Here is a 21986-nt window from a genome sequence, read left to right on the forward strand (position 1 = left end):
TGGACGTATTTATTCCCATTGTTCACTGTAGCAACATCTGCATTGTTTTAATTCTCCATTATGCTCAGTAATGTAATTTTTGTACATCTGCTATCGTATTCTGAGTTTTAATAAACTGGTCTTCTCCTTGATCCTCTCATCATGTTTCATCAGTCCCTGAACCTACCCTAAACCCTACAATACCAAGCAATTTGCTTCTACAATCCTTGTAAAGCAAGTTTCACTAAAACCTCCAGCTGTTGAACTAACGTTACTAATGTAGAACTAAAATCTCCACACCTGGAGATCTTGCACTGGCACTACTGGGAATCTCACCAAACTGAAAACACTTAAGGAATTTGTACACAGCCATTCTTTTGACTTCAAACATCTTTGAAACTCTCTGTGACCATACACTATCCTCCAGATCGATGTCAAAATTTGCTGTTCATGCCTGTCTCCTTCACAACGTAGTTCTACACATGGCTAAACACAGTAGAAATATCTTAATGTAATTTTTAAAAACAAAATTCCACTTCATCAATGTGTGCATTTCTTCTTTTTAATTAATGGCCACTTACTGGCAGGATAAACCAGAAATGCTGCAAGACATCTACAGAAATACCCTAAGCATGGGCAAGAGCCTAGCTCTTAAAAATCAAGCAGACAGAACCTTTTTTCTTTCCCTTGGAGCCACCTTTCATGTTAGGGCAATAAAAAAACTCCACGCAATATCCCTAAAACCTATTTGCACGGAACATTAGAAAAGAGGGCTGTGAGAAGAGCAGGATGTGGACACACCTAATTGCTTTAAGTCTGAATTTTCCATGAGATCGCACAAGATCGCACACTACAGCCACTTGGAGTTTTCCTTCTGCGTCGATTTGTGAGTCAGCTACCTAAGCAGCAATGCTAAGAGAGTATCTGTGAGGTCTGGGCAGTCCCAAAAGCTAGATGTCTTACAGTTGCTAGAATATTTTACATTAAGTTCATGGTTTAAGAGGAGCAAGCATTGATCATTTTCTGCTTTTAAAAAGACCTATTTTCTCTGCACCCAGAACTGACCACCCAAAACCTCTGCGGGGCACCTCGAAGCCCCTTGGAAACTCCCCTGCACCCATGAAGGCCACAGCCACACACAAAGCCATGCTAATGCCAAAAAAGGCCAGCAAACTGCACTCCAAGCCAATAAACACAAGCACAGTCCTGCTCTCACATGTGCCATGAGCGAAGGCTCCCATCTGTCTCCATGCCTTACTCACAGCCCATATGGAGAGACATTCTTAATCCCAAGGGTCAAATTTTCAGGAAGGGCCCATCCCTTCCCTTGAACTTTTCCCTCCCACCCCGTGCGCGCTAGGCAGCCACAGCAGATAGGAGGGGGCTAAACGCGAACGGAAATAAAAGGCCAGAGCTACGGGAGTCTAGGGAGTGCTCCGTACTTGCTTGGCGCTTTACCACATTTACCTCAGGAGCAGCATCCCAAACAAAAAGGGCTGAGGTAATTTGAAAGTAAAAACCGCCTTCCACCTCATTTCCCAGTTAGAAACGAGAAGCCAGCTTTAAAAAAAAAAAAAAAAAAAAAAAAAAAAAAGGCTTTAAGGGGAGGGAGAGCCGCCCGGGCAGCCGCCGGCCCCTGACAGAGCCCACAAGCCCCCCCACCCCCAACGGCCACCGGGGCTCGAGCCGCAGCCCCTTCCCGCCGACACCGCCTCAGCCAATCAGCGCCAAGATCGCTTTTTTTTAAAAAACAAAAAGCCCGCCTCTCCGACGCTGTTCACCAATCAGAAGGCTCCTCTTCAGAAGCCGCAGGCTGCTTTCCACGCATGCGGCGGATACCGGCTTTCCATTGGCCGGGAGGCAGGAAGGGTTCGGCCAATGAGGTGGCTCGGTTGGGTGGGGCCGATTCAAACCGGGAGCGGCGGGGGAGCCGCGTCATGGCGGGGCCGGGGTCGCCTCAGGCCGGCGGGCAGAGCGGGTTGCGGTTCCCGCCGCAGCCCTCCGCGATGCGAGCGGACGACTTTGCCTCCTCAGACGAAGACGCCGCTGAGGAGGACGTGCGGCCGCTCTGCATCTCCTGGTGAGCCGCGCCGCCGGGCGGGCGTTTGCCTTCGATCCCTTAAAAACGGGAGCGTGTGGCCTGAGGGAAAGCCGCGCCGGGCCCTGGTGACCTGGCAGAGGTGGCGCTGGGCCGGGCGGTGGCCCTGGGAAGGGATTGCGCCGGTGCTGGCGAGCTGTGGGTGGATGTGGCTTTTGGGAAGCGTTTACTAGTCACTGGCCGTCGTGCTAGCCCAAATGTCCGAGGCTTTCCGTCCCCCTCTTGGGCAGGGGTATGTGAGGAAGTACACTGCCAAACGTGTGATTCCTTTGCCTGATGTAGGAACAACGCTAGAATACTTCCATTTTATTTTTAAAATTCAATTATAGGTAGGTAATTCTTCTCGTGGTCCCACAGAAAATGTATGTCTAGTAGCAAGTTATCTCTAGTTAAATAATTAAAATGTTCTGTCGGAATTTTTTAAATTTTATTTTATTTTCTATTTTCTGATAGGTTGTCTTTGTCTCCTGTCTACTCTTCTGAGTTCCTGGGATTATGTTCCCTTCCAGGTAAGAAGCATTCGCCGAAATTTGCAGGCATGTTTGAAGGTGAATAGAGGTAATACCTTGTAACCCAAAATTCCTTGTTGCATTTACTTGGGGTGGCTTGTTTTGTAATCTACCGTTGGAATAATTGTTTTGGAAATACCAAATATAATCTAGAGAATATTTTAACACAAGACATGGCAGAGTGGTAAGAGAATAGTGGCCATTTTCCATTGTCTGTTAAGATATTTGGCTTTTTAGCCTGGTTTACTATTTATAACAAGCGACAACAGTGAGACAAGGCTGTTTTGACAAATAATTCCTTTGTAAGATATACTGGGCTCAAATTACACTCAGTCGTTGTGCTGACAGTTCTACAGTCCTCTCCCTTAATGTTTGGGTTGCACTACCATGGCCATGTTATAAAAATAAACATGCAAGTTTTCACTGTATTTTTAACTACCAAAACTGCAGCCCTGGTGAATCTCCTTTGGTCACAGAACAGATAGAAATGCTGGTGGTGAGAATGTGAATTTTCCCTTCTTCATTTAAATCAGTTATTTGACTTTTATTAGCCAACTCTGAGAAATACAATCTTGGGACTAATACCACGTTAAAGAACTGGAGAACAAATGTTGAATAATATTTGAATTTAAGGTATCTTGAAGTGGATGATGGCCTGTGTTGCTGGAAATCCCACTAATATTTGAAAGCCACTGAACATGTAGATGCCAAAAAATAGCTGCGTTATGGTTTTTAGCTACCTGAGGTGTTTGTGTAACAGCTGTTTGATTTTCAGACTCTAACCTCCAGTCATAGCCCTGCTGAGACACCTCTTGGTCTCCAGGGTTCTGCTGCCAGGCTTGCAAAAGGTGTTTCAAGATATGCACAACCCTGACTGTTGTCAAGGCAGGCATCAAGGTTGTGTGCCCATGGGGCTGTGAGTCAAGGAGGGGAGACAGAGGGAGGACACGGTGCAAATGTTTTGAGCAATTGCATCTCACAAAACAAACAATAGCTGTGAACATTGCAGCGCAGTATTCTGAAGGGGTTGCACAAACGGCTTGGTAGCATGATATGCGGAAAAAATTGAATTGGTGATATGCTGAAGATTGAATAGTAAGGAGGATTCTTAATGGGATTTGTGCTGAGTATTGCAGAACAGGGAACTTGCTTTCCTACCAGTCAACTCTTAAGTAATCTCTATCCAGCCCTTTTATTGGGGGGGGGGGGGGGGGGGGGGGAGGGCGTTGTTTTGTGATTTGGGGAGGGAAGCTGTATTCTCATTTGTAATATCCAAAACTTTTCATCTGGGAAAACATAGTAGCTTAAAACCTTGCACAGATTTTTTTTTTTTTTTAAATCCTATTACATTACAGTGTTAAGCAGATAATGGTGTTTAAACCGTCTTCTGTGCTAGTGATCTATTTGCAAAAATAGAACTGTTTTATTTGGGGTGGTACTTTGTTTCTTGGGTTTTGGTGGGAGGTTGTCTGTGCTCTATTCTTCACCTGCAGTAGTCATTCCATAAATGTCACTTACCTGGAGTGGTAATTTTCATTCATCATTTGTTTTAGGTTGCAGGTTTAAGGACGTTAGAAGAAATCTTCAGAAAGATATAGGTGAGTCTTCTGGCCAGTGTATAAATGCCTCTCACTCCCATATCATGGACAAGAACAACGTGCCTGTAAACTGAAAGCCTAAATTACTGAGAAGCTAGAGGTTTACTTTGTCTTAGCCTGGAGACTGCAGGAGCTGCTGTTTATCTAACCTGGGCACAAGGATCCAGACACCAGGGGTCTAAAATGGTGGTGGTTTACTTATACTTTTATACAAATATTGAATAAGTAGCCAGGGTATTTCCAGCCTCTGCATATCTTTCACAGCAACCACGAGGTCTGCTGAGGCACTTACAGGAGCAGGTGTCTTCAAAGCAGCTAGGATCAAGATGAATTACAAACCTGTGTTGTGGTTCAACCCCAGCCAGCAGCTGAGCACCACGCAGCCGTTCGCTCCCTGCTCCCAGTGGGATGGGGAGGGGAAGAGGGGGGGGGAAAAGTAAAACTCATGGGTTTAGATAAGAATGGTTTAATAACTAAAATAAAATAGAGTAATAACAATAATAAAATGTAATCATATTTGTAATGAAAAGGAACATAATTTAAAAAAGAGCAATAAAACTCAAAAGACAAGAGATATACAACACAGTTGCTCACTGCCCACGGATGGGTGCCCAGCCGGTCCCGGAGCAGCAATCCACTCCCCAGTTTCTAGACTGAGCAGGATGTTCTATGGTATGGAATATCCCTCTGGCTGGTTTGGGTCAGGTCTCCTGGTCCTGCTGCCTCCCAGCTTCTTGTGCACCTGCTTGCTGGCAGAGCATGGGAAATGGAAAAATCCTTAACTCAGGATAAACGCTACTTAGCAACAACCAAAACATCAGTGAGTTATCAACATTATTCTCACACTAAATCCAAAACACAGCAGTGTACCAGCTACCTGGAAGAAAATTAATTATCCCAGCCGATACCAAGGCACTTGTAATCTCCTCTTCCCAGAGAAAAGTGAGATTGGGAAAGAAAAGATGAAATCATGTAAAGTTTTGTGCCTGGTATTCATCTGCAAACACTAGCAGAGCAGGAACTAATAGGAAAACCCCAGGGTGTGGGCATAGCCTCGGCTGGAGATGGGACGGAATCACGCTTACGCTGGCAGCAGTTACCAGACTGTCCTGAGTGTGGACGTGCTTGCCAGTGAGGCTTGTCTCCAGACTCATTCTGAACCGAGAAAATTCCTTGCAGGGGTTACCTGAAGGCAGGTGTGGGAGAGACTTGGTAGAAGTCAATGCTGCTCAAAGCAAACCTGCTAACTCCTGTTGTCTTAACCTCAAAGATTAAACAAGAGAATCAGTGCCAAGTAGCTTATCTGTTTATCCTTAAGCTTCATAGGCTTTTGTTTATTTGCAAGTGTCTTAATCTCTTGGCAGAAGAACTAAAGAACTGTGGGACCCAGGATATATTTGTGCTTTGTACCAGAGGAGAGCTCTTAAAATACCGAGTACCAAACCTCATAGACGCCTACCAGCAGCATGGGATCTGTGTGCACCACTATCCTATTCCCGACGGGGACGCTCCTGACATTGCCAAGTGCTGCAAAATTCTGGAAGAGCTCAGAAGCTGCCTGGAAAGTAACCGGAAAACAATCATACAGTAGGTTCTGGTTGCCTCCCTTTCGCCCCACATTCCTGTAACAGATACCAGCTTCCCTCCAGCTGCATGACCAGCTGAAAGAGAATCCTGTCAAATGACACTTGCGTTCTTTAGGGCTAGTTCCAGCTGTGAAAAGCTGCTTGTTTCTCCTCCTGCACCTTTTTGGAGCTAACTTGTTCTTTGTAAGATTTGAATCTCCCGTTTCCCCTTGTTCTGTCCAGCAAGCGCTTCAAAGCGGCGCCATATGACTCCTTGCTGCTAGCCTGGTTGGATATCGGGTATACAACATGGGCTGTAAGCTAAAGCAGCTGTTGTCAGAGGATAATGCACTCCGGGGCTGTTTATCAGGAACTCGGGGTTCCAGCAGTGCAGAATTTACTCTGAAATTGCATGAACCTGGTTTAAAGTAATTTTTTCAGACACTTGTAGCTGAGCTCAGGGTAGAGGGAAAGAGCTTTCCGAGTGCCATGTTCCCTGAGTGATCCTGCTGACAGCTCCCTGCACAGACGTCCGCTGAGTCCTTGGGCTCCTTGCTGATGCAGAACCCTCCTGCTATCATTGGCTCACAACCATCATCAAAGCCTTAATCTGGACTAGGATTTAAAGAAAATTAGATTGTCTGTCTTCGTGCCCTTTTCTGTCCTCTTGTGCCTTTGGAACCCTTACCGTGAATGAAGGGGAACTTTAAAATTGCAGTTTCTCTAGAAAGACACTACTTAAGGAAAGTCTGAAGAATAAGTGGGAGATAAGCCTTGTAGGTATTTCTATAGAAATTCTTATTTTAACTTGCTTGTACCCCTGCTCCTCTCGACTATATTAAGGCAAGAATTGTGTCTGTATATTTAGGTACTGAGGGGGCTCTGGGTGTTGCAGTGTACTACAGCTTGTTACAGCCAAACCTTCTCTTCTCTTGCAGCTGTTATGGTGGCCTCGGACGCTCGTGTCTCGGTAAGCAGTTGCCTTCCCCCTCTCAGTGCTTGATTACCTAACCCATCCTACAAAGCCGTTCTCATGAGACAGCACTGTCCAAATTCTTGGGAAAGGTGGTGTCAAATGGTAGTGACGTTAGCTGCTTGTATAGACACTGTGGTGACCGACATCCGTATGTCGTGGTACAGCTCTGAGTGTGTAAGTGAGGGGCTGGGGAGTCAGACAGGGACAGTCTTCCAGTGAGGCTGATAGAATGTTCTCTCTTTTCCTCAGTTTTCATGGCAAATTTTAGTCTCGTCTGATTAATGAGATTGCACTTTCCCCTCTTCCCTGAACATCTCAAAAAAAGGAGGTTAACCTATTTCTCTGCATCTTTCTTTGCCCCAGTGTTCCCCCTAAAGATTTCAGGGGTGGTTGTTGTGTGTGGCCCAGAAGGAATGGGTAGTGGTACTGCCAAAAAAAGCAAAAGTGGATTTAACTGAGTGTAGTGTGACTCGTTCTTGGAAAGACTTGAGCATTTGCCTCCCAAATGCTGCTAGAAAGGCAGGGGGGGAAAAAGCGGGAGGGTTTTCACCAGTTTCCAAAGCCTGCAGGAGCAGCAGGCAGCTGTGGCCAGTGCCACCAAGGAGTGTTCGGCAAAAGATCCGACAGATCTGTGACCCCGACCTGGCGAGGTTGAGTTTTGCTGGAGTGTGGTGTTCACAGAACAAACCTACTGCTGTGCAAAAGTGGTGCCGCCTAGGGCAGGAGGTGCTGAGGAGCACACGTGTGTGTACACCTTTCCCTTGCAGTAGCTGCGTGTCTCCTGCTTCAGCTTTTGGATGCGCTGGCGCCTCAGCAGGTGATAGACAGCCTCAGAAACCTGAGAGGATCGGGGGCGATACAGACCATCAAGGTAAGGAGGCCACAGCAGGTAACACACGTGTCGAAACAAGGGCAGAGAGCTCGGGCAGCCTGCTTCCGTGCTGATTCTGCCCTGGCCTGCCTCTACTGAATTCAGCAGCTGGTCTCCTCTCTGCTCTTCACCATCATTAGGAACTTGTTGCTTTCTCCTTACCCCTGCTCTTCACTCGTTAAGCTACCGTCCATTTTTCTGTTGCTCACATTCACTTCACAACTTGGACATCTGCTTGGCTTTTTCTGCTTTGGTTTTGTTCCACCTTCCTGACCCAGCTAGCCGTGGTCCTCTGTAGCTGTCACATCAGCATACCAGCAGTCTTCTTTTAAGAAGTATCCCTAGCACTAGTGTTAAAACCTACATGGAGGGAGGCCTAAGCTGCTGAACATGTTTTTCTTCTTTTGGTGGGATTTTTAGCTACTCTGTGTACATATTTCTGTCCTAGAAACATGAGTCCTAGATGTTATGCTCTTAAAAGAGTTCTATGTACAGGAAAGAGGAGCTGACATTTTAAAAGTTTACAAGACAGTAGTGTCTGAGGAGAAAGAGTTGCGTAAAGACTGACTCTTTGTTAGCTCTAAGCCTCTCTGGAAGGAGAATCTTGTTCCAACTAAGTGTTGAAAATCAGTTTTCCACAAACCAAGGGGGCAGATGGGGAGCAGCTTGCACCCCTAGCTGAAAAGGCAGGGAAGGATACGCACAAATGCTGTAACTGGAAGCCTTCACGGCCACTGGGGATGGTTGATCCGTCCTTTAGCTTATGATGACCAACATTTTTACCTCATTCTGAACACTTGCGTGTTTGTACTCCACACAACATGTGAACTGACTTAAAAACTCTTACTATAAACTGTTGTACGTCGTCATACTAGCTAAAGGCTGTGTCCTGCGTCAGGGGTTCACGATGGAGAGATTCATACTCCTGGTGACCCAAATAAAGCAGCTCAGAGTTTTGCCGTGAAGCTCCCACCTACTGAGGACCACGTTTAGTGTTACCTCGAGCTCCCGCGTGCCCTTTACGAGGAACCACAGGAGCCAAGCCAGGAGACATGTAATATGTTTCTGACAGTGAAAATTCCCAGAGGATTTGGAGTAAGCGCAAGAAGAAATAAACAGCCTACAGGGTGCAGTTTTCTCCCTGGGGTATCAAAGAGCTTTTTAAGATGGGTAAGTGCCTTTTCTAAAAGTGTAAGAGCGCTCTTTACAAATCCGGTTGTGCTTTTTTCAGCAATACAATTACCTCCATGACTTTCGAGAGAACCTGGCTGCCCACCTGGCAACAAAGGATGCAATATTAAGATCGGTATCACGATAACTGAGGCTGGTGTGGTGGAGCTTTGTGTCTGTGGCAGACACCCGGACAGACATCTCACTCCCGACTTTCTCCTCGCTCCTGCCTGGGTGACGCAGCTGCTTCCAAATCCGCCTGTAAAGTGTTGGGGTGGGGGGAAGGAAATCCTGCAGGACGTGCAGCATCTTCCTCTGCTTGGCAGGCTTTAATACATGCTGCCTTAAAAACGCACGGTGGGTATATTTGTCTTTGTTACTGTTCTGCTGGCGGCTTAATGAGCTTGTTTTCAATACAAGGATGACTCTTGCGCCGTGTCCTCCTCACGTTTCACAGCGCCTGGGGCTGGCAGCCTGTGCATCTGCTGCCACTGAACCGGTGGGCTGGTGTTGTCACGTCGGTGTGCTACGAGCTGCTCCAGTGACCTTCCCGAGCGGGAGGGAAGCCGGGCTGCCAGGGCAGCGGCTGCATTTCAGTTTGTCTTCGTCTCTGTTCTCCGTGGCTGAGAACCGGGACGAGCGATCGGCCACAAAGGATCCGTGAGGAAACGGAATAGTCTGTAACTCCTCACACCCGGGTGCAGACAGGCTGGCTTCTGCTCCAGCGTGCAGGGGAAGGCAAAGAGGGAGAGGTGAAGGGTAACTCTGCTGCCTTTGTAAGAGAGTCTTGCTGGGATAATGCAGCTAGATAAAAACCAGATTGCTGGAGCTGTTTTAAAAAAAAAAAAAAATAAAAAATCCTCAGCTCTAGCTTTAAACCGCAGGGAAGTCAAGCATGAAAATTTTCCTGCTGGAGTGCTTGCCCCTTACAAACTAGTAAAAACTCATTTTAAAATGTCACGGTTCTCATCTTAGTGTGATCAGGGATATTTAGGAATGAGAGCCCTCGTTCCAAAAGGAGGAGGAGGTCTTATACCGAAGATTGTGACAAAACAAGCAGGTGGGGGTGGGGTTTAATACAAATATGGTACAAAGAGACGCTGTGCTGGAGCTGTGTGGGTGAGATTTTTGGCTGGGCCCTTGGGCATGCGAACACTAGAGAAAGTAAATCACTGTGCCTGTGCCAGTGACCAGCCCTCCTCTTTAACTAGACAAAGGGCAGAGAAGATGAAGAGACTCCTCAAGAAAATATTTGAACTAGTTCTGTCCCGTTCTGAGGAAGCGATGCTCGTCCACCCCAGGGCCCGGGTATCCCCTGACGCCCTGGGAGGAGGTTTGGGCTCTGGGAACAAACCCGGGGCAGCCAGGCCGTGCCTTTCCCCGTGACACCGGCCCCGGCAGCCGAGGAGCTGCTGCCTCGGGGCTGAGGTCGCTGCGCGGTTGCTGCCCGGCTGCCCTGCCTTGCCCCCATCTCCCCTTCCCTCCTAGTTAATTCTGGAAGTGCTTTCCCCCAACCCCCCACACCCCCCCCCAAAGTGCTTCAAGAATCCAGCTGGTTACAGCTCCAACACATCGTTTGAACCCAGGCACGTGAATGCATGTCTAAAGGTGATTTTTACAGATTGTATTTAATTTGCTTTTACTGCCATTCCCTTCTCCACCTCGAAGGCAGACAACAGGAACTCCTCCCGTTTCCACAGCATAGCATCGCTTACAGAAAATATTTTGCTCAAAAAGTGCCCATCTGTCCCTTTGTCAGTACTGAACCCTTGCAGCTGCTGGCTTGCAGATGTATCCGATGGCTTTTTAAGATGGCTGAGCAGGAAATTTGCTGACCGAGAGAAACGTTCTTTATTTTCTCCATCATCTTTTGCCTCCTGGAACTCCCAAAATCAAGGCCAGGTCCACCTTCTGAATGCGAAATGGCTGCTACTCCAGCTAGGCGTCCCGCGTGCTGCTCCACACACACCAGTTGCTTTCACAAGGATTTATTCCAGTAAAACTCAGCTGTGAGGCTCGCGTCGCCAGGCACCCAACGTTCACACCACCCAGCAGCTGGGTGGCTGCTGGTAGACACGAACCTCGTTCGAAAAATAAAAAGGCTGAGTCCAGTTTCTAAAGAGCGTTCTCTGAAGGACTCTGCTGGGTAATCCTCACACTTCAACACACCGGGTTCTCATCAGATTTTTCAACTTCTAACTTGCATTTGTGACCTTTCTCTGCAATGTTTTGACAGTTTAAAGACCTCTGAAATGACATTACTTAAATTGTGCTAAGTATTCCTGGCTGAAGCGGCTCCACAGCTGGCGAGGGGCTTCAGAAGAAGAAGGGGGTGTCAGGTTTTTTTTCAGTTGAACTCAGTAAATCTCATGTTGTTTATTCTAGTGTACAACTTGTCTTAAATCAGCCCAAGGGAAGGAGAGGTTTGTTTAGAAGGCTGAGGAAAGCTTGGGGCTATGAGCCAGGAAGCCTCATTTCTGTAACGGATTAATAAACATACAAACATAAGGAAGGGTTAATTAGTTTTGCATCCCGAGGCAGAATTCCTATCTTACAGCAAGCAGTCTCTGAAGTCGAACAGCAGGAAAATAAAAATAATCCAACAGGAGCAACGTTCCCAAGTTTCCAAAAAGCCTTTCAAAAATTCTGCTGAAAGCAGAAAGTTATTATTGCAGGAAAAAATCCTCTTGTCAGCTAAGAACTGATCGCAAGGGCCGGCAGAATAGGAACAACGTGTCTCTGGTGAGGGGGGGGCAACGCCTGCAAGTGTTTTGGGACAGTCAGGGGAGGGGGAAATAAATCTCAGAGTGCTCAATGCTTGAGCAAGGATGGTGTGTGGAATTACATGTCAATAACTGCAAAGAAAAAACACGTGAGAAAAACAATTTTCTATACGTAGTAATAAGGTGGCAGGTAGGGTTACTTAGGAAAGAGAATTTGAAGTTGCCTGAATTCTCATACCCCCGGTACACTATGAAATGAGAGGAATTCAGAAGCAGAGAGCAGGAAACTGCCACTCTAAATCCCCTGAGCACCCCCGTCCCACGTGATGACAACGGTTCTGGTCTCCTCCAGCTTAGGGAAGGAACACTTGTGGAGGAGAAAGGCTAAGCACAGAGCTACGGCAGGCCTCAAAGATTAAACAGATTTCTTCGCTTTGACAGATGAAGTGATGAAGGTCTGTTCAATCATGCCCAGCATAAATAAGGTGGAAAGGGGGAAATTTTTAATATGCCTCAAAAAAATAAAAGCTTAGAGGCACCAAAGCCCAGCTGAACTTTTAAACGAGTATTTTTTACATCCTGAGTAATTCCATTGCAAAACTCACTGCCGCACGGTACCTTCCATCCCAGGCTCCGAAAGCGCTCGAAAGGCACCTGAATTCATGGAAATAAAAATGATTCAAGGGCTGTTTAAGATGCCGAACGCCTGGCTCAGGACATCAGAGGCAGGTTTCCCAACACGTTCTCCCACTAGCCAGGCAGATGCTCACCACCTGCCCTGCTTCACATCCTTCTCCTCAGCCCTTGCCGCTGCCCAGCGCCCCGGTGCGGGAGCATCTGCATTTCTGGGGGAAGCCAGAGCAGCCCCTCGTACGACATTCATCGCACCTAACGCCCCAGAGACCCGCAGTGAACAAATAAACAGTTTATACAAAAAACGTTTTACTAGAACTCAAGAAACTATTCATTAGTCTCCAGCACAGGAAAATGAAAAAGATTCCTAATTATTACTCCTAAATTAAGCAGCTCTTCGCAGTCACGATTTACAATGCAGTATTATCAGTTTAGCTGAAACATTTTCCCCCCGCCCCATCTACTATTTATCTGCAGACCCATGAAAAGAAGAAAAAAAAAAAGTAGGAAATCAGAGCTTCCCTTTTCCAGACATAACTTGATTGTGTTCTAGTTTTAAAAGGTAATGCAGTCATCCGTCATAAAACAAACAGATGAATACAGCAAGTATCTGTTCAATTTAAAAACAAAACAAGGCACCAGGTAAAATTAAGTGGTTTTGAATTTAAGATTTTTTTTTTTTTTTTTATTGCACTAAGGAACAGCAAGGCAGTTTCACAATCTCACTTTCTGCTTTGAAAAGGTCTGTAGTATTACTCTTAAACTCAAGAGTATTTTCAACATTGGACCTGATAAATGTAGGTTTGTCCACTTCTTCATAAAACGGCACAGACATTAAAAGGAAAAAAAAAAAAAAAAAAAATCATAATTTAAATTCACTCCTTTGTGGACAATTCAACTTCTCCTATCACAATGACAGATGCTTGAGATTAAAGCGAGGGTGACAGTGGTGAAAATACAGGAGTCTCTGAACCATGCATATACAGGGGAAGATTAATCAGATAGAAAAAAATAAAACCAAAATAGAGCTCCGATTTTTGCAATTGTGTCCACGAAGTCATCTCTTAAGACCAACGTCGCCTACAGGTACAACCCAGGGCACTTCCAGTCCTTCCCCAGCACTCGGCAGCTACAGCGGATTTACAGCTAGAGGGGGATCGGCGCGTCCCGAGGAGCGGCCACGAAGCCCAGCCTACAAATCCCCAGTGAACTACGGCTAGCCAGAAACAAATACCTACTTGAGGATTATGGCTGTTCCTTGTGGAGTGCAAAGTCAAAACTTTTCAAAACCCGGTAACCTTTATATTAATGTACACGTAATTCTTTAATTTCAGTGTCCCGGCGAAATGTAAGAAAACAGTCTTTCCACAAGTATAAAATGTGGAAATATTTTAAAAATAGGGGAGTCGTCGTTTTCTACTGCAAATGCGATCATCAGGTTCCGTATTTAATCTTGGTAAGAGGTTCTCGTTGTAAAGAATCCATGTTTTGTGGCTTTTGCATGCACTTAACTGGAATGAAGCTTGCTGGATGTCTTCTTAAGAGCTCACCAGAACATAAATCATGCTGGAAAAGAAAAGAAAAATATTAAGATGCACCATCGTGAACAGCGTTATACATTTAATTATACAGCCGTGTATTCTACAGAGCAAATCCGCGCGAGGTAAGATGGGTTGTGACTGAAGATTTTACACCAAACACATCGGAAGGGCGCACAGAGCACGCCGTGAGCTGTCCCTGCACCACGCGAGGCTCTCGCAGGGGCCCCGTGCCCAGCCCGAGCCATCGCGGCCGTGCCTGAAGCGGAGGAGGAACCGGGCTGCAGCACCGGGTTTTGTGCCTCCCACACCCCCTTTTCACTCTTGGAATGACTCTTCTACTGACTTCAACAACAACAAAAAAAAAAAAAAAAAAAAAAATCACATTTACATCAAAATACCTACTTCATCATGACTGTTCCAGCTTCTTAATGAAAATACTGGGGGGAGGTATATTATATTACATTACATTATATTATGCTTAAAAAACTAAAAGCTTGGAGCTTTCAAGCCTCCAGTCATGGTATACAGATTCAAAATAGTAATTACAACCAAATTAAGGCTTGTGGTTTAAAACAGAAGGAAGGATGATTGTGGATTCTTCTTCAGGGAAGCCGGCACTATATCTGTTCCTATATACAAAATTTCTCTTGTGCGCAGAGCCAAAATTTCAGACCAAAGCTTAAATGGGAGACGGAGGAAAACAACTTACCCATATAGGTAGTAAAAAAATGATAGAAGGTAGAATGCTAATTTGCACCATCCTTCTTTCTGGCAATAGGCTAAAATATCTGCATTCATGATGGTTGTAGGATCGTACAGCCCAGGGCCACTCATCACGGGTCTACTCATGTACCTGGAAGCGATGCACAGTTAGGTTTCAGGTGATGGGAAGCATTGGTTCCTGCCCCCCACCCACCAAGTAACACCGGAACCGAAACAGGGAATCGCCCCCCCGGCAGCCGAGTCCATCAGCTCCGCGTAGGAGGCGGCGAACTGCGAGAGCACCGCGAGGCTCCCAACCAGACGTGCCGGCGGAGGAGCTTCCACAGACTGTGCCACGACAGCTCACCTCAGCCTGAAAGCACGCTGAACGCCGGCGCACCAGGAGGAAACAGGGCAAATTTCTAAGTGAAGAAACGGGATCCCTTACGAAAGGGTTGGAAAAGCTGGAGAAGAGACCAACGCATAACCCTGCGTAACCTAGAGCCTCTCCTCACTAACGACACGTGCTGGAGGAATACTCACACGGGTCAAAACAAAAATCATAGTTTAACGCAGGCAACTAGCCAAAGGACCAGTCCACCCCTCTGACTGACAGATACAGCCCCGCAGTTAAGGCTGGATTTACTGGGTTACGTTTCAACCAGAGCAGCTCCCTGCACAGGACCAGCACCAGCACCAGGAGAGGCGGTGCCCGTGCCTCACTGGCAGGAGGAAAGCGGGACTGTGGCTTCTGCTGGCAGTTCCCATGTAATGAGAACTGTGAACCCCCAGCAGCACGCCTTCCACACGTCAGCTGCCCTTAGCGCGCACACAACGCAACCCCACTCTTGCCTAGCACACGAGAACGACAGGTCAAAGTGACAGAGAAAGCAAAGTGATGGTTCTTGTTTTATAGCCATGACGTAAGCTTTCTCAGTGCCATCTCAGAAAGCATCTTTATTTGCCAAAGACACAGAACACTTCACAGGAAGCACTGCAACGGGAGAATGAGTAACAATTAACGTGAGTACAGAGATACCAGACTCGTGAATATTACCTCCAAATATGATAAGCCAACAAAGGCATATTGAGACCCAGTGTAAGCCACTCTGCTGCACAGAGAAACATAACACAGAAGAATGCATGGATGAGGTACTCTGGAAGTACAAGCTGGAAAAGAAAAATACAAGTTAGAAGTTTCAGTTACTCAAAGCAAAATGTGTGGTGTTTAATCTATTTTGGAGGTAAGGTATTGTTTAAAAAAATATTATTAAAAACAACACTAACAAGAACAAGACTGCAGAAAGTGAAAACAGCAACCAGCGGTACATGCCTTGCTGTTTTCACATTATATTCATGAACCAAGAGGAAAAATTTGTAAAAATGAAATGCTCAGATTAATTTTTTTTTTTTATTGCTTCTATGAAGTGCACTGTTAACAGATTCCACGCTTTATACAAGACCTTCATAACAGAATAGATCATCGAGATATTTCTGCTCATGCAACAGAGAAATATCAGTAGGAAACATGCTCCATAAAACAGTGTATAGGCAAAAAGACGTTTGGTGTTTTCCTAATTTTACCGCTTTGGTTTGGTATTCACACAGCCGTAATTTTTCCAGTCCGTAAGGCAGCCCCCGGGGCAGAGCTCTACCAGCCCAGGGCGGCAGCAGCGGGGGCGGGGGGCGCGCCCAGGGGCGAGCTGTGCTGCCCGCAGCGCGGGGGGCACGGCAGCGGCCACCCACCCGCTGCTTATTAGCCAGCTTCGTTTTCCTTCCCAAGTACCTGACGTGCATGCTTTAATCCCATCCTGCTGCCCAGCAGAAGCTCACAGAGCTGATTGCCAGTTTACTACGAGATCGCAGGAAGCGTGAAATGCCAGGTAGCGTTAGCATTATTAATAGGAATCGCATGGAGAGATACACGGATTAAATGCATGCAAAGAGCCAGCAAGATCTCACGCCCGCCACGAGAGTTAACTCTTGCTATAAAACAAGTCACCCCAAAGCGGCATCATTTACTCCTTTATCACAGAGTCTGGAAGCAGATCAGTAAGCTTCTGGCTCCTCACCTCAGGACCACTAAAACATCTCACCAAAAACACTCCATTTCTCCCCAAAGATTTCACTAGTCTGTGTGTGCGCGCACATACGCACACACCCCCCGCACCCCACTCTCCTTTTTTTTGTGCAATATGACTGACATTGCACAGGATGACTACACTGACCTTTCAATCATTTTTTTAGTTCTAAGCAGTCACTTCTTTTAAACCCCCAAAATACCTTCCTAGAAATCTAAAAACTACCAACAGACAGACATTCTCACCACCAGTATTTATTGCTACAACGTTCTGCTTCTCTAAATGAAGAATACCAAACAAAGCAAAAGATCAACAAAAAGAAGCTGTCATACATGCAACGTTCCAAGTAAATATTTTCATCCAGATCCTTCTTTGTACACTTACCATTTACAACTTGGCGATTATTTATAGCAGAACAACCACCCCCCTACCCGAAACACAAAGCATTTGGCTGACTGCCGAGACAGATTTACCGGGTCTGAAAATCTACACACCTCAAAACACGTTTTTCTCTATCTTGTTTATTATACCCTACTCCCACAGCAGAATGCCTCTCTCTCAAATCTACCACACTTTATCCTCCCCAGCTGTCCTAAAGGAAAATTAACTGCATCATATTCTACCACGGTATTTATCAGAGAAGCGAGGGAGGAAGAAATCTTGTTGCTGAGAGGAGATACTACTATAACAGGAGCAGGGAGGAGAAGGTATCAACAGTGCACTAAGCAGTTACTATTTTGGGCTGATCTTTCTTCTCCTGAGGCATCTCAGTTCCCACCAGGATTTTTGATTCTTTGTACAGCAAAACAACACTTCAGTGTGGTTTTCCAGCATCATTTACCAGATCCCCTCAAGAGTCTGGACGTTAACTTTACTTTTAGTGACTAATCTACTTTCACAAGAACAGCAAATATTAAATTATTTAATATTTTCAATGCACAAAGCTATCATATAAATAAACACTACATGCACGTGGGTTAACAGAAGGTTAATATTTGCGTTAAACATGCGCATTATACTACTTCAAAGGTTGCGATAAGATCATAATGCATAAATGTAATGAGAATTTGCCTTCCCCCATACTGTAGCAGAAATGACTGTAGAACAGCCCAAGCAAGGGAAACTGTTAGATGCACAATATCTGAGCAGCAAACCTCACTCTCTGAGATGCAACGCTCTGCCTGTCACCTCTTCCTCCCCTACCCATCCTCACGCTGTAACACTTGCTGGCAGTTTATGTGCTGTATGTCTAACATGCATTTTTTTTTTTTTCCCCCCAGTTACTGTAAATTCAGTTTTCATTTGCGTAATTTACTTAACTTTTCAAAACACAATCAAGCTGCAGGCCAGGCCGCACTGCTGTGTAGCCCCTGCATTCTGCCTCAGCCTGGGCACACCAGGGCAAAGTAAAAACCATAAGAAATGCACAAAACCCTGCTGTATCAAACTCTATGCTCTTTAACAAGCACCCCTTTAATTATTGGCCTGTTAGAGATGCAAGCAAGTAGCTTGCCTCAAGTTCTTTTCATAAACCAAGGAGTGTCAGAGTTGCATCCAAGAGAGGCCACCAAGATGCGCCCCTGATCCTGGAACATAAAACAGAAGAAGTGAAGATAAGACCTATCACATCATGCCCAACTAGAGCCTCAAACAAGATCAGAATTTACTTGGTCAATGCTTAGAAAACTGCTATAATCTCAGAGTTCAATAAATCTTGCTTGGAAAGTACTTTTTATATTCTACCTGAAGTTACTTCATCTGATCAATAAGACATGTATAACAGGCATGTAACAGTTTTCCCCACTTCACTGGATAAGCAAGCAAAATTGTTTTGCACAAAATATGGAAATCCATGAAGTTGTTAAAAACCCCAACAAACAAATAATGAGCAGATGAACAGGCACACTAAACAAAACAGCTTACTAGTATTACAAATGTTCCTAACAAAATGAAAGTGGCGTTAAAAACATTAAACTGAAAAGCAGTACACACCTTTAATGCAATTTTGACTCTTTTAATCTTTTTGACCTTTTCAACTGTCTTTGTGCCGAAAACGTAGAAAGCAGATTGAAAGAATGTTAGTATGACAGCTGACAAGATCACCAGCAGATTAATAACAGTCAGAATATTCAACTTGAAAGTAAAGAATCAGACTCAAAATTTTCTCTAGAACTTCCATCGAATAGCTAGGTTTTGTCAACCCAGATGCAATTCTATTGCCTAGTTTGATTATATCAAGATAACACCAAAATCAAGCACTTTACATATATTTTTTTTAAAAAAAAGTGTTCGGCCTGCTACTTACAGGATTGAGTGTATTGCATTGGTCTATTGGATTCTTGTAATCAGTCTTCAGTTCATCAAAAGCTATAATCTAGAAAAAAAAAACAAAAAACAAAAAACAAAAAACAAAAAACGAAACAGTTGTGATCTTCAGTCCAGGAGCAACAAGGTATTTTATCCATAAAAAGTAACATTTTCAGCACAGAGCCATAGCCTTCAACTGCTGCCATTCTATTCAGGAACATAATTTCTCCTGAATTAGTTCTAATGTCATAAACCCACAGGTAACACACATTTGAAATAGGTTATACAAACAAGAAAGCAGAAGATGCCTCAGGCATTCAAAGACCTCTGCCTCTGCCTACATTCTACCTTTTTACCTCCCCACCAAAGTCCCTTTCAGCAGTCTTTAACCCCCCATGTCACAAGTGACCCTCTTGGCTGCCAGCAGGAACCTGACACAGGGTTCATCAAAGAAAGAAAAGCAATAGCAATCTTAAAAGCAGACAAATTTTTGGGTTCATTGTCAGAGTAACTGGTGACCCAGCATAAAAGTCCAAAAGATGCATCCATTAAAAAAAAACAAACAGGTACACTCGATCTTTGCGTGCCATAAAAATCAGACAAAGATGCAGCCTGAAATACAGAAAAAGCCACGTCTACAGAACAAATGTCATGCCAAACATTTAAGAAGTCTTAAGACAGACCAATTTATTATCAGCATGAGATTCATCTATGTTCAGTATAAGCCCCAATATGCTTAAAGGACAGGGCTGATACTACAACAGAATGATTTTTAAGGATAACTATGAAGCTTGAAACAGCGCCAAGAACATCCTTCTCACATCCTCGCCTGGAACCGCATCTCACAGCTCATCCAAGGTAGGCTCCTACTTGGCTAGCTCTCCCTGGGTCAGGCTCAAGACAGAAAACTCCCCAAAAAAAGATTAATAATTTAAAAACCCTCAAAAATTAAGTCTCGATATAAAGGATGAAAACAATGTGTCACTTATTTAACGAAATAATGAGTTAAGAAGCCAAACTGACTTCAGACTAAAACATTTTTCAACCGCTATTTTAAAAAGGCTGCACTCGTTTAGAACACCGCTTAATGAAATGGGGGGGGGATCTTAAATCAGCACTTGAAAATCCGTTTTATTCACAGACAAGCGCTGCCAGATTTCCACGCCTGCAAGATAACAAAGGCGGGGACCAGATGCGATCCCTCCGCTCCCACCGCAGCTCCAGGAAGGGGGGCTGTGCGCTGGGGGCTGTTTCGGGGGGGCCTCCCGGCGCCCCCCGCCCTCACACCGGGGCTTTGGGGGGAGTCTCATCGGAGCCCCCCGCCTCGGTCCAGCCGCCCGGGTGCGGTTTCGCAGTCGGTTTCAGTCCTGCCTCGGTTGTGCCTCTTCCCCCCTCCCCCCCAAAAAAAAACAAAAAAAAACAAAAAACCGCGGTCTTCCCGCTTTCTTTCTGGCAGGGGTTCCCGGCAGCGGCGGCGGGACAGGGTGAGGGTGAGGGCCAGCCGCGCCGGCACTCGCACAAAGAGCGGGGAAAACGCGCCCTGCCGCACGAGCAGCCGTGAGGGCCGCCCTTCCTGGCGGCGGGCGGACAGGCAGACAGGCGGACGGACAGACGGCCACCCCCCGCGGCCTACGCCTCCCTCCGCGGGGCAGAGCGGCGGCCCCACAGCAGAGCGGTAGCGGCGCGACCCGCTCTCGTCCCGGGCGGCGGGACACGCACCCACACCCGGACTCACGTGCCAGATGGCGAAGAAGATGAGGGCGGCGGTGAGCAGCAGCGCCAGCATGTAGCAGAAGGCGGCGAAGGTGAAGGCCATGGCGGCGGGGCCGAGCGAGCCGCGGCGGGGCCGGCAGCGGCGCGGGGGATGCCGGGAGCCAGCACCCACAGCCCCGCCCCCACGGAGCGCCCCCTGCCGGCGCCCGCCGGCACCGCCGCCAGCCCGCCATTTTCCTCCTGGGGTGGGTTGTGGGTTTGGTTTTTGGTTTTTTGGTTCTTTTTTTTGTTTGTTTGTTTGTTTGTTTGTTTTTTTGTTTTTGTTTTGTTTTGTTTTGTTTTGTTTGTTTGGTTTTTGGTTTTTTGGTTTGTTTTTTTTTTTTGTTTTGGTGTGGTTTTTTTTTTATTATTATTTATTTTATTTTTATTTTTACACACCCGCCTTGATACCGACAGCAAAACACGCCACTCACTGCGTAGGGCCCTCCCGGGCCTGACAAATAGAGCACGCGCATACACATCCGCAACCCCAAAGAACGAGGAAACAGGTAAAAAAAAAAAAAAAAATATCAATCTGGAAATAGAATTTGACCAAAAGTTAGACAAGATATTTTTCAGGTTAAAATGTGGGAGGTGGGTGTGCGATCACAATAAATGTAGTGCCGTGCTGCAGGGGATTACCTGGTAAGTATGAGCTCTGTCTGGAGAAAAAGGTGATGGCAAATTTCCGTTAGGAAGAAATACTGGGGAAGGGTGATGCTGTGCGTGCTCCGGAGGAAGGGGTAACTGGTTTGTACAATCCCAAATCAGTACCATTTGGAGCTGGAGCCTACTCAAAGGAAACAGCACAAAAACATATCAAGAGGAGAACATCATGTATTTTCCTTCCACAGGGTCATATAAAAGTTGTTTCAGTTTTAAGCAGTGATATCTTGCAATAAAGCAAAGGCTGGGTAGTATTTCTGCAATCATTTCCTCCAGATGAGCAGTGTAAGTAGTGATTTCCATAAAACTAACAGCTGCCAAATAGTAAACAATGTTTTCCACTGATACCTGCCAGAAAGCTTTACACACAATTAATTGTCACAGTGAGGGATTAGCAGAAGCTTTATTTTCCTCACCAAAATAAAAGGGAAAACTGTAGCAAATGAGCTATCTCTAGGAAGTCAGTTGTAGCGAACATAAAGTTGATCTTTCAGTATAAAATCACTTATCCACAAACTTGATGCTTCATTAGGCCTTATTTATTAGCACACTTTATTTCTTCCTTCAAGTAGCCTCAAGCCACACATACACACTTACTCCCAGGGCCGTTTGACTGCTGGAAGACCTGATGTTCAGTGTTCAAACTCCATATTTCAGGCTTTTCCTAAAGCCATCCAGGAGGGTCATTTGCATCAGAAAAGCTGTGGGTGGTAAAGAAACAGAGGATGCTGTGCAGAGATGCTGTTATACCTTGGGACTGGCGAATGCTGGTCTTTGACCACAATATGGAAACAGAAGTTTGATCCATTTGAGGT

General features: G+C 45.7%; 2 protein-coding genes across 2 annotated transcripts; one reads left to right on the forward strand and one right to left on the reverse strand.

The window, feature by feature from the left end:
• Positions 1-1904: 1904 nt before the first annotated feature.
• CDKN3 (cyclin dependent kinase inhibitor 3) lies at positions 1905-12984 on the forward strand. The gene is made up of 7 exons (XM_033009786.2): positions 1905-2059; positions 2531-2586; positions 4140-4184; positions 5549-5771; positions 6688-6719; positions 7493-7596; positions 8828-12984. Exons 1-7 carry the CDS (start codon positions 1917-1919, stop codon positions 8912-8914), a joined length of 690 nt encoding a protein of 229 aa, XP_032865677.2. The 5' UTR covers positions 1905-1916; the 3' UTR covers positions 8915-12984.
• CNIH1 (cornichon family AMPA receptor auxiliary protein 1) lies at positions 12776-20630 on the reverse strand. Its single transcript, XM_042799120.1, has 5 exons — positions 20489-20630; positions 18752-18820; positions 15423-15535; positions 14373-14516; positions 12776-13688 (listed from the first exon to the last, which is right to left on the reverse strand). The coding sequence occupies exons 1-5, from the start codon at positions 20567-20569 to the stop codon at positions 13661-13663; spliced, it is 435 nt and encodes a 144-aa protein (XP_042655054.1). The 5' UTR covers positions 20570-20630; the 3' UTR covers positions 12776-13660.
• Between the last annotated feature and the right edge of the window lie 1356 nt (positions 20631-21986).

The sequence above is a fragment of the Tyto alba genome, unplaced genomic scaffold (genome assembly GCF_018691265.1).
Source record: "Tyto alba isolate M040663 unplaced genomic scaffold, T.alba_DEE_v4.0 Super-Scaffold_29, whole genome shotgun sequence".
Lineage (NCBI taxonomy): Eukaryota > Metazoa > Chordata > Aves > Strigiformes > Tytonidae > Tyto > Tyto alba.

What these genes read in the sequence shown, in the direction of transcription:
- CDKN3 (XM_033009786.2), top strand. Translation starts at nt 1,917, where the DNA reads ATGGCGGGGCCGGGGTCGCCTCAGGCCGGCGGGCAGAGCGGGTTGCGG. An exon ending in AAATCTTCAGAAAGATATAG is followed by an intron (nt 4,185 to 5,548) that starts GTGAGTCTTCTG and finishes ATCTCTTGGCAG; the next exon opens with AAGAACTAAAGAACTGTGGG. An exon ending in AACCGGAAAACAATCATACA is followed by an intron (nt 5,772 to 6,687) that starts GTAGGTTCTGGT and finishes CTTCTCTTGCAG; the next exon opens with CTGTTATGGTGGCCTCGGAC.
- CNIH1 (XM_042799120.1), bottom strand. Translation starts at nt 20,569, where the DNA reads ATGGCCTTCACCTTCGCCGCCTTCTGCTACATGCTGGCGCTGCTGCTC. An exon ending in TCTTCTTCGCCATCTGGCAC is followed by an intron (nt 18,821 to 20,488) that starts GTGAGTCCGGGT and finishes TTTTTTTTCTAG; the next exon opens with ATTATAGCTTTTGATGAACT. An exon ending in TTTTTTTACTACCTATATGG is followed by an intron (nt 13,689 to 14,372) that starts GTAAGTTGTTTT and finishes TTTCTTTTCCAG; the next exon opens with CATGATTTATGTTCTGGTGA.